This window comes from Watersipora subatra, chromosome 9 (assembly GCF_963576615.1).
Source record: "Watersipora subatra chromosome 9, tzWatSuba1.1, whole genome shotgun sequence".
Lineage (NCBI taxonomy): Eukaryota > Metazoa > Bryozoa > Gymnolaemata > Cheilostomatida > Watersiporidae > Watersipora > Watersipora subatra.
This window is the reverse complement of record NC_088716.1, coordinates 51,113,335-51,125,907: the sequence shown is the minus strand read 5'-3', so window position 1 is coordinate 51,125,907 and position 12,573 is coordinate 51,113,335. Positions and strand designations below refer to the sequence as shown.

At 35.4% G+C, this 12,573-nt stretch overlaps 1 protein-coding gene across 1 annotated transcript; it reads right to left on the bottom strand.

The window, feature by feature from the left end:
- Positions 1–200: 200 nt before the first annotated feature.
- LOC137404391 (uncharacterized) lies at positions 201–12,279 on the bottom strand. The gene is made up of 8 exons (XM_068090589.1): positions 12,195–12,279; positions 10,992–11,166; positions 9,241–9,431; positions 7,594–7,770; positions 3,504–3,734; positions 3,171–3,317; positions 631–1,128; positions 201–478 (listed from the first exon to the last, which is right to left on the bottom strand). The coding sequence occupies exons 1-8, from the start codon at positions 12,238–12,240 to the stop codon at positions 291–293; spliced, it is 1,653 nt and encodes a 550-aa protein (XP_067946690.1). The 5' UTR covers positions 12,241–12,279; the 3' UTR covers positions 201–290.
- Between the last annotated feature and the right edge of the window lie 294 nt (positions 12,280–12,573).

Here is a 12,573-nt window from a genome sequence, read left to right as displayed (position 1 = left end):
ATTTGTGTAAATGTATTGCATTGTTTTCTGCACAACTAATGCAACATGCACAATTAATGACATACTGCAATGTATACATGACCATTTGATGTAAAATACTCAGCATATCATATTTGAAGAGAGATGTACATGTACATATATGTACCGGTACAGATGTGTACATGTACATATATGTACCGGTACAGATGTGTACATGTACATATATGTACATGTACACATCTGTACCGGTACATATATGTACATGATCTTTGTATGCAAATCAAATTTAAGCAAGTCTGATAGTAGCCAGCTCACTCGTGTTGAGGAGAAATGCAGTATCTCCCTCGATTTCCTGCCAATTTATCCTTAACAGCAAAACTAATGACGAGCACTATTATTATTATGACAGCACAACTCCCAATAACTATCGCGACAATATGAGATGGTTTCAGGCCAGCTTTTTCTTGTTCTTCCTGCGATTTGCTAATCTTCACATTATCTAGAAATAGCAAATAACAAACAATGTATACCGTGACATGACCCAAGCGCACAATCCCATAGACATAACACCATAAAAAGCATTCATAAAGAGAGGGTGGCCTGGTGTCACCTTCCCCTTATCAGGGAGCATAAAGACTATCCTAAACATACCTAAAGATGACTTGAGAGACTGTTTAGTTGTCGGTACAGAAGTCAACTGTGCTGCAACATCTGTTGAGAAACTAGTAGAAGCAAGACTACTATCTGTGCTGTTGGCAGAGCTGCTCGCTGTGGTGTCAGTAGAGCTGCTCGCTGTAGTGCTGGTGGAACTGCTCGCTGTGGTGCTGGTGGAACTGCTCGCTGTAGTGCTGGTGGAACTGCTCGCTGTAGTGCTGGTGGAACTGCTCGTTGTAGTGCTGGTGGAACTGCTCGCTGTGGAGCTGGTGGAACTGCTCATTGTGGTGCCAGCAGAACTGCTCGTTGTGGTGCTGGTAGAACTGCTAGCTGTGATAGTCGATAGAGTGGGTCTATTTGTTGAACTTGTGCTAATAGTCATTCTGTCTCTAACGCTGACCATTACTATTTTACACATGGACTTCTGAGCGACGCAGCAGAAGATTAGGGGAAAATCAGAATTTACTTGAAACTTGTCTATCACAAAATTTCCACCTGAAAGCAGTTAACATAAGAATCAGTGTTAACATAAGAATCAGTGTTAATATAAGAACAGTGTTAACATAAGGATCAGTTTTAACACGAGAATCAGTGTTAGAATAAAAATCGGTGTTAACATAGAAATCAGGGTTAACATAAAGATCAGTTTTAACTAAAGAATTGGTGTTAACATAAGCATCAGTGTTGACATTGAAGCAATGTTAACCTGAGCATCAGTGCTAACATAAGAATCAGTGTTAACCTAAAAATCAGTGTTAACACAAGAATCACTGTTAACCTAAAGATTAGTGTTAACAAAATAATTAGTGTTAACAAAGAATCCGTGTTAACTTGAGGATCAGTATTAACCTAAAACTCGGTTATCTCTCTAACAATCTTGAATTCAGCAAATACTCCAAAGCAATTTTTCATTGGCCATTTGAGCAGATCTGGCAGAAGTTTCAAAATATGATAGTAAAAATTATTTATCATTTCAAACTATTTCAAAATGGAGAACTTGGGTGGTCTATTTGCTGAGTCTGGCTTCTCAATAGAAGAATATTAGAGCAGAATAAATAGTACGCCCTCTTCTTTACGACCTTTCAATAACAACTGACGGGTGTTTTTGCTGGGAAAAGTACAACCTGTCAGAGTAGATTTGTTCTCATTTGATGGCGAGAGAGCATAGCTAGGGATGCAACTTTATGCAAACCACACCATATTGGTTGATTTTTAGTGCTATCACTAGCAAGTTCGCCATGTATGGTTGTAGATTGTCATAGCACGAAATATCTCTGTTACGAATTCCGTGTTTGTGTATCGTGTTTAATCCCTGACCCTGTGATATCAATTAGTACAATCATTGTGACTACTTTTATAATATATCAGTGAAAAGAGGATGCATTTTAATTTTAATAGTGTGCTGGCAGTCTCATGCACTGTGAGAGATCGTCATGTTTAATCAGTGTATGGAGAATTATCCTGCGAAGCGGCAAGGCACCCAAGTGGTGCAGCTGTAGTGTGCTTGCCTTTGAATATAAGGCCCTAAGTTTAATTTCCGTGCGAGACAATCAGTTTTTCCTAACCCTCTTAGCGTGGTTCTGGACAGACAGACAAACACGGCTCTTATTATAGTAAAGACTAGCACGGTGGCAGTCCCATGCGCTGTGAGAGGTTATCACGTGTAATAACTACGTGTACAGTTATTCTCAGATGTAGAAGAGTGGTTGAGTAGTGCAGGTGGTAGCATGCTTGGCTAAGAATATTATTATCCAGGTTTGATTCCCGTGCAGTGCAATCTTTTCCTCAAGCTCTGAGCGTGGCTGTGAGCAGACAAACGGACATTATTATAATAAAAACTAGCTGAATACCTAGCATTGCTCAGGTGAGAAAAGTCTTTGCAAAGAAAATTGATTTGTATTTAACATATATAACAACAGTTACCATTCTAACTTTGAAACTTTATATCAGGAGAAAAGTGTTTTGTGCAGTTTAAATAAAGTAAGAGAACAAATCAAAACAACTGTAAAGGTTTTCAAACTTTTTCAAACAACTGTAACTTTCAAACTCCATATCATGAAGGAAATGTTTCGTGCGGGTCAAATAAATTAAAAAAAACAACTATAAAAGAACTGGATTGCCAGCCTACGGCCGCAATCTTCGTGAGTTCAAGTCCAACAGAATGTGAAATTTCAATTCCAAAATTTTAATAGCTATAGCTGGACATACTGAAGAACACACCAACAGACAGATGACAAACTTTTAGAAATATATATAGAGATTAATAATAACTACTAATCAAAAATAAGCCTGCAAATGTGGAATCGTTTTGATTAGCCTAAAACAAAGTTTATAAAAACTAAAGATGGCAGTAGATTTTATTGGAAAACTACAATGAAACATCTACTGACAGTAAGGTTTAGCAATTGACACAGAGATAATAGATACACTTTAAAAACTATTACCCAGAGTTCACCAACCGACAAACAATCTTCAGTTCAGCATAAACATGCCTGCTCACTAACATATAAACCATGTCGTACAACTCAATCACATACCTTTACGAGATGATATGGAAGAGTCCATGCCAGAGGTTGTCAGATAGTACCAACTTGGAGAACATGGAGTTGTCTCCTCATAGTCGAGAGATGATTGATTAAGAACAGACATTATTTCTACTTGCAGTTTACACTCTACGAGGGGCTCTACAAACAATCAGACAAAAAGTAGCTGCTCAAGGTCAAAGTAAAGTACCCACCTCAGTGCAAATGTGTACCTGGACTATAGAAATTGTTAGCCATCACGCCGCTCTCACACACACATATTGTTGCAATATGCATTACACAATTCATGAGAGAATGTCAACCATACTTTAAGTTATGTCTCGTTACCTGCTTGAGGGGAAACAAGAATTTCCTTTATCGCTTCTTTTGGACTGTTGTTCATTGTTCGCTGAGTGCATGAGCGTGATCTGCCTCGAATCGATACTCTGTGTATGTCGAGGGGCAGACGTAGGCGTGTGTCTAGTAGGCTGCTGTTCTGTAGAAGTACACAGGTGACTTCTAGTATCTGTGGAGGGCCATCAACTGATGCATAGCTGGGAGATATACAAGCTTCTAAACCTACAAAAAAAACATTAACATCATCAAAAGAGAAGAAAATGCTTTGCACAAGCCATGTGTGCTGGAATTGGTAAACTAAATAAACAGTATTTTGTTTTACAGAATGTAACATTAATACCCACTTGATAGCAATATATATTTATATATATGTATCGGCATATATATACCAGTACATATCTATACATTTCCTGGTATATATATATATAATATCGTATATATATACCGGTACATGTATAGACATATACCGTATATATATATATTTATATATATATTGGTACATATATACAGGTATATGTCTATACACGTACCGGTATATATATATATATATATATATATATATATATATATATATATATATATATATATATATATATATATATATAATATCGTATATATGTATACCGGTATATGCATTATATACTGGTATACATGTATATTTACCGATATATATACTTGTATCTATTACTTTCAAGTGGATATACATGTAATGTTACAGTCAGCAGAACAAAATACTGTGTGTGTATATATACAAATATATATATTTTGCATACATTTATACATGTGTATATATATGTACATATATCCTGTATATATACAGGATTGTACCAGGATAATGCATCATGGAAGTGAGTGAGCAGTAGATCGCAGTGAGCTACTTGTAGTAAGAGCGCAGTTGCAGTAGCGGTAAATGTCTACTGCGCATTAAATGTTGAAATGCAAAATTATTGCTGTACTGCACTGCAATGATACAGTGCAGTACTAATGCCTCATACTACTGGTGGTAATCAACGGTATTGAAAAATTGATAAAAACAAATTGCAACAAAAACAACAATGTTGTAAATCCCAAAATATGTTTTTAAGCTCAGCATTTCTTTAGCTTTCATTTTCTCAGAATCAATTGAATAAATTTAGTAAAAAATTCTTGTTCGCAGAGGAATAAATATATTCTGTGCAACACGTTTGTGTAAATGCGTGTATTGTAGAGATGAGCAACCAATGGTCACAAGTAATTTATAGCGATGGCTAAGAACTTGTCACAGCTCAATGTATAAATAAACTTATGGCGCAAGTAAAAGCAGCTGTGAATAATTTTTACAAATATTTTAGCACATTTGACGCAGAGAGGTCTACATAGTGAGAGTTTTTGTTTGAATCAATTACTAAGCAGATTTGTAAGATGGCAACTAATAAAATTATTCTTCATGATTTAATTAAAATTAAACTTGAAAATAACTTTGAAATGTTAAAAAATTGATTTTTGATTAAATAAAAATATATTACATGGTAAAAAAATAATTACAATTAATTTTTAAAAATTTTAGCCAACTTTGTTTCTAAAACATGGACTGAGAGGCCAGAGTTCATGCGAACACACAAATGCATGCACGCAAGCAAACACAATTATATACATAATATGTATTACCTATGTATATTATACATAGGTAACATTCTTTTCTCATTTCTGTACAAAGTATTCTAAGCTAGTGATTTTGCAAACTTTTTTGAAGCAGCGACACATTTTTTACATTCACGCAATCCTGAGGTACGCTACCTACCAAAATGACCAGAATGACATTCTAATGCAGTAATACATAAAGTTAATAGGCTTTTTAATGTATTCATGCACTCAGGGTGAAACTTGGGCTTGTTTTGATAAACACAACATGGATAACATTGCAGGTATGATAAAAAGATGCACAAAGCTCTTGGCCACTTTCCGAAGCCTCTTAATAGTTGTGCCAATCCGAGAAAAGAATTGTTTGTGGTAGGGGTTGAACTCTTGACTTTTAGCTTAGTAGACTGATGATCTAACTCACTGCCTTAATTGATTGCATTACAAATACAGGTAGCTTATGCTCTATGATTTGTGACAGAAAAACAGAATGATGGACAACAGCTAATAATGATATTCACAGTTTTAAACAAAGGCCGTCATTTGATAATATGCAATGACACACCTGACAATATCTTATGGGCACACTGGTTCACAATCACTGTTCTAAGCTTCCTTTCATAGAACTCTTTTTTAAAGCTTACAGTGTAGCTTGGGTTCTTTTTACATTCATTGAAAAATGCTGTAACATAACTTATACCCACCCGCCTATTACCAGAAAGCCGGACTAACACAGAAAATAACAAATGCCAGCACTTCTGTTAAAGTCAAGTTTAGTGAAATACATCTGGTTTTCATGGGTAATTTGCTTGTGCAAAGTAATACCACATGTTTTTCGAGTTCATTTATTACATATGTTTTGCAGCGGTTAGGAATTTGCAATCATCATAGAAGAAATGCACACTTTCATGATCATTGTTCAACTTACTCTTCAGGAAAACATAAAATTACAGAAAATTAAGCATACAAATAATCATCACAAAAACTTGTAGCTGCAAAGCTCAATATAATTTTGACACGCAATAGAACAGGAAGGCAAGGATGAGACAACTCAAAGTATATGAATGTAAACACTTACTCTACTACAAAAGAATTAGAAAATGATTTAAAAAGAGAGACAAACAAAAGTTATATTGATTTTGGTCTCAGGCACGGACCAGCTTTGTTCAATTAAACCTGTAGTTATCTCTAAAGCTTGATAATATGGCGGTTTAATTGTTTGGTGACAATTTTTAGTGTAAGCAATTCGAAAATCGCCACCATTTAAAGAGATATAAACGATCATAGCAGATCATATAAACGATATAATAGTGTGGCGTTTTATCTCACATGATGATTTTCAGACAGAGTGATACTAAAACATATGGGCTTTCTAGTCTTATAATAAGCTCATTCCATGGCCTTCCACACCCACAGACATTCATGAAATAAATGTTTCTAATTATCACAAACGCAAAACAGCTTTGTAAATTAAATTATACAAAAATTTTAACAAAAATATACAAGCTTTTCACATAATAACGTCGCGATATATTGCGAATTGTCTATTTGCAATATCAGATAAAATAGTCTGATGATTTCTGGATGATTTTAACATACAAATGTTTCAGGATACAAATGTTTCAGGATACAAAGCATAATTTGAGCTAATGTTTGCCATCTAAAGTGGTTCATAATATATGGCATTCTAAGTTTCTCAAAGCATTTTGTCTGTGAAATTGAAGAGGCAAAAGATCAAAACTAAAAATGACAAAAAGTTAAATATAGAAATAGCAAACACAACAACTTAAGCTAATTTAAAGGTCACATAGTCTAAGTTAAATAGGCTCAATATCGCCATCACAATCACTATCTCTGCTTACGTCCCATCTCTTTCCTGTATTGCCAAGGCTACGCCTCTAGTTTCCTGTCTCAAGGGTAACAAAGGTGACCATAAAAATCTTTTTTTCTATTATTAGTACGCTAGACGTCTCGTGCGCTGTAAGATATTGGTATGTGTAATAGCGGTGTGCATAAATATTCTATAGTGACGCAAGGTGATGGAGTGGTGCAGCGTTTGTGCCTTTGGCTTTGAATACGAATACCCGGGCTCCATTCCTGTGCGAGGCATTTTTTACCCAACTCTCTTAGCATGGCTTTGGAGAGACGGAGGGACACAACTCTTTATTATAGTAAAGATTGTTTTATTAATGCAGTTATTTTTAAACACAGTTTAGCTTTGACATAGAGTTACTATATAATGCTTTCATTTTACTCCTGTGTAATTATTATTGTAGGCTTTTAGGGTGCAGCACAAATTAAATGGTATGATGCATTCATATGCGGAGATTGCCTTCAACATATGACATACAAAAGAGAACTCAAAACAAATCAACTTAGCATGTAAAGGTGTGAATGTTATTTGTTGTATCAGGTAAGACATTCATGACAGTGAAACCCTGAGCCAACTGAGAACACAACTCACGATTTGGTGTAATGAGGACCCTATTCGGATCAAGTATCGCATGGTTCAGAAGCTCCATGACATTCCATTTAATGTTTCCTGCTGCGCCGAGAAACATATCGACGAATCCAGCTTGAGAGCAGCTCACGCAACATGAATCTGTATGCTTGTCTCCGGCAATACTAGCGAGCTTGTAATCTACAATGGTTAAAGTGCCGATTGAAGATGGCAGCATCCAAGGTTATGGTCTGGTTGTAAAATAGATAAAACCGCTGACAGCCACCAGAAGCTTAAATAAGCATTTGAAACCGGCTAAACGGTCAAAACCAGAACATTACTAAAGTTCACAATATTTTTTGAACATTTCAACACGGAGACATAAAATTTTTATCATAGCTGAACTGAGCTTACTGCTTGTGAAACCCTCCAAGTACTAGAGAAATTTACTAATTTGCAAAGAAAGCAGCGATCATCTTTCAGCTACACAAAACTACAGTAGATGCTTCTATAATGTAAATTCCAGATAATGTAAAGAATTTATGGTAAGTTTTTGCTTCATACTACATCAAAAACTCCATATGGCAAAAAGTGTCAAGTCGGGGCAAGTTCTCAAATTCTATTTGAATGGTAACCTATCTCGCTGCACTTGTGAGAAAAAACGGTGCATGGATAGCATTTATATATGTTGTTTATTTTATATATATACAACTAACATGACATTCTAGTTTGTGATAGATCATCAGCTGTGTCGACAAAACAGATAATAGGTAGCTGTGCAGTGGTTCATAAATACTTAAAGGCGATTGATTGGTGCAAGTGTTACATTGTCGGTCTACCAATCTGAATGTCACAAGTCATCAAAAGTTATCTTTCATCCTAACCTTGACCTCTGGATACAGATAGATGACGAACAGTTAGACACAACTCATTTTATAGTAATAATACTTTTTTGTTTTGCTTTATTGTAGATGTATAAAATATTTATTATTAGTTTTACTTTGCAGAATAGACTTTGTTGTCTAGAAAAAATAGACAAATCGCTGTAAACGGATGTCGAATATGTGTGTTTCCCATCAACTTATTGTAAAATTACAGCAGCCATAGTCTATAAAACCAGTGAAATTGATCAAAAAAAGAAGAAAAGTTGTTGATGCAAACCAATTATACTGCAGTTACGGTACAGTCCACAAATTTGAAAGTTCATGTTTTTGAAAGTCTAGTTTTTCCTTTTTGTATGGCCAGAAGGATGAGTTTGGACAGATTGCGGAATGGATTAGGCAAATTTATATGTATTTTACTGCTCATATAACATCAACTCCCTATAGTGTAAACAGTCCTGAAATGAATTATTTACGTTGTATGAGCGTTTACTGTATCTTCAAGAAACACTTTCTTATCCTGACATTCAGCTGGTTAAACTAATCAATGAAAGAAGTTGTCTCCCCGATCGCGTTACACTTTCTCTATTTAGAACCTGTTTATTCTGACCTAAGCAGTTCGTAAGGGTAGATGAGAAAATTCCTAGGGATGGAGTGATATTGTGTGCACTGGCATAAATAACAACACATACTAGAGTAAAAATTTACAACTAGTCACGAGAAATGGCCTTATCAAGCATATAGCAGAGCACCTACCCAATGGAGACCCATCAATTTAGTGTTAACTTACACGGGATCCTCACAGCCACAGCTGGTGACATCTCAAGTTGAGAACTGCGAGTAATCAACAAACATCTATATTGTGTAGAGTGATCTTCTGCCCAGTTCGGTCTTGTAGCTGTCGTAGAACCATGTATCTGTAATTTGTCATCGATTACTTCGATAGAATATGGTTGATGTTTCAAGTTTGTCCAAATTTTTCTAAAACAAATACAAATGGCGTATATAAGTGTTGATAGCTAGAGAGAATGGGAGTAATAACATTGAACTCTACACTAGGGTCTTTAAAATACTTTGTTGCCGTTGTTTGAGATAATGTTTTTTCTGAGAATAAACACACCCACCATCTTATGCTAGTCATGGCAATTTTGGTTATGTTCATTTACATAACATACCTACTATAGGCTTGAGATACAGACAATATTTGTCTATATATATATATAAACCTCAATGTTTGGCGTTTGTTGGTTTGTCATTCGTATGTCCTGTTACAGCGATGAAGTTCAAGTAATGAAAAATCTGCTTCTCACTGGATTTGAACTCTGAACCTCTAGTTCTGCAGACAGGCGTACTATCCATCGCAACTGGCTTTACTATGGAATACTTGTGCACATAGTTATGCACCTGCCAATCGTTAATGCTGGTTGGTTAAAATACGCAAGCTACAACCTTGAACTAATCTACCAGAAGAGAAACTTTGCTAGAAGAAAAATACATGCCCAGATCTTCCAAAAGGCTATAAATATATGTATATATAGTATAAACTGAATTAAAATCTTAGCACACACAGAGAAATAAACAAACACCTTCACTTAAAATTTAGATGGCGAATAAGTGTAGATTTTCTGTGCAAACCCTTTTTATTACTCATGATATACCGTGCATTGACCTGGTCCTCGTATAAACCTCAAATGCTTTTTACCTGAATCCTCACACAGACCTACACTACAACACTTCAACTTTTCAATTATAGAATATGGGTTCAAAGCATGGCTCATTTGAGTGAGAACTCATTAACTAGCAAAGCAGGAAACCTGCAGGCCTATACTGGTAACTTGATAGATATGTATGCTACAGCAATGCAGAGCTATAGTTTAGGGTATAAATTTGTCACGATGATGGTCAACTTATTATAGAGAACTTCTGATAGTGCTACCACAAATCTCACGGCATTTAATTTGTTTATTAATTATTGTTTTAAATTAGTTTAATTAACACAATTAAATTACGTTCAAATCTATAAGTTTTCACTACATTTTAATACATCACATTTGGTCGAGTTTCTTAAAATACTTCATATATTATCCAGTTGTATACTAATTTAAAATTATTGAATAAACTATGACAATAACCATAAAATGCTTTACAATGGATTTAGTAAACTGCATTTAATGAAACAAATAATTGCAGCATCGATTTGGTCCAACTTTTAATTGCATAACGGATTTAATCTCAAGCCCCTCATTCCTTGAAGAGCCAAGCTAAGTTTGCACAATATCTTGGAAGACTTTTAGGCCTTACTTAGTTGGCTAAAACTCTGGTCTCTATTTTCTGTGAGCCGCTTGAACTAAAATAATCCGTATCTCTCGTCCACATGAGCAAGTGAAATTACTCTCAACCTCTCAAATATAGAACCTTACCAGTCTAGTCTCTCCGTACCGGTCGATTAGCTCCCTATCATCTATAATTGACTTAAAATACAAGCTTGGCGCACAGGCTAACATTAAAGTCAGTAAGATCACTATTATACAGATATCTCACCTCTTTTTATCCAGAGCCTGCCATATGATGCGGCCATAGACTTGATCACCTTCACAAGTGAGAGTTATGCCCTCTCTCAGCACATAGATCTCATTATCAGGTGTGTAGCTGGGAGGCCTATCAGTCCTAATAGTTAGATGATGAAAACTCTCTGTGCAGACACCAGCAGCCCATCCTGACAGGAATAAAACGGAGATAAAACTGCTGCATAACATTTATGCAAACAGCTAAGAAACAGACTGGGTTGAAGATTGACATCAAGCCTCTCGATCAGCGGATCTTAGATAGGAGTTCAGTGGGTGTTTCAAAGACAACAGCAGAAGTCTTGCAAAGTCATGTCTTCATGAGAAAATATGTAATTTGTTGTGAGTTAATGCATTGTATTGGCTTTGTTTTTATTTAATTCAGTAGTGTTAATACCTGGTTTGTTTTCTGCACCAGGAAAACATATACCTGTCTCCCATGCAAATAGCATATTTTATTTTTTCAATAAAAAAAGGTTTGGTGATAGTGCGTATGAAACTGATGGATGTCAGTATGTCCAATAAGGTTAATAACCACTGCTGTTGTGATACTTTCAATTAGTAAAGCAGTTCAAAAGACAACTTCTCAATTTAAAGTCATTAGTTGTATAGCAGCTTCAAACATAATATTTAAAAATGGGTGTTTCCATTTGTATGGTAAAGGAGTGCTGCTGTAGTAGTCTCAGTGTAGGGTATACAACTTAATAAACTTAAATAAATTAAAACAGTGAATCTGCATATAATATGTTGGTGTAAAATCATATGAAAGCCAACCTTGTTACATAGGCTTCCTCTAAATGCTGTTTTTAATTATATAACTGCAATCCTTGCATGCATGACTATCATTCCAAAATAACAGTATGATTTTTAGTTGTAGTTCTATTTCTCTTCATAACACACAAATTTAACGCATTTACAAATTACCTGAAGCTAAGGTATGCATACGAAGCAGTTAAACATACAATGATTATGAGGTGGTTAGATCAACAGCATTTGAATAAAATTTTTGCACAATTTTCTTTAGAAAATTTCATATAAGAACTGAAGCAGTGTGTTTAACTATTGTGAAGATCTGGACTTTCCATTGGACAGACTATCATAAATTTGCATGCAAATTATGCATAGCAAAGAAACTGCAGCCATTTCATGTTAAATTAGTTAGAAAAGTGTATGAACTAACCTGGCTGACAGAGCCAAAGAGATACGAAGAGGACAACTATCCACATGTTGTCGAGGAGAAAAAACCTAACCAGAATGTTGCCGATCTGTCATCAACTCTGGCACCGATCTTTTTCCCAGCCTCAGATATGGCTCGGAATGTGTATTGTTATGACACAATCATATAGGAATTCATCAAAATCATGACAAAACAACTCGAGTCAAAATGCTGGAAAACTTCTGTTATATTGTTGTTCCATATTAAATATACTCGAATAGTGTCATGACTACATATACACATACAGAGTACAGGTAATTAACCTAGCCTGAGGTTTAAAGCTTCATGGAGTCCTCATACACAACCTTTTGCTTCAGCTGTTTAGGTTAGCTACTCATGTGTA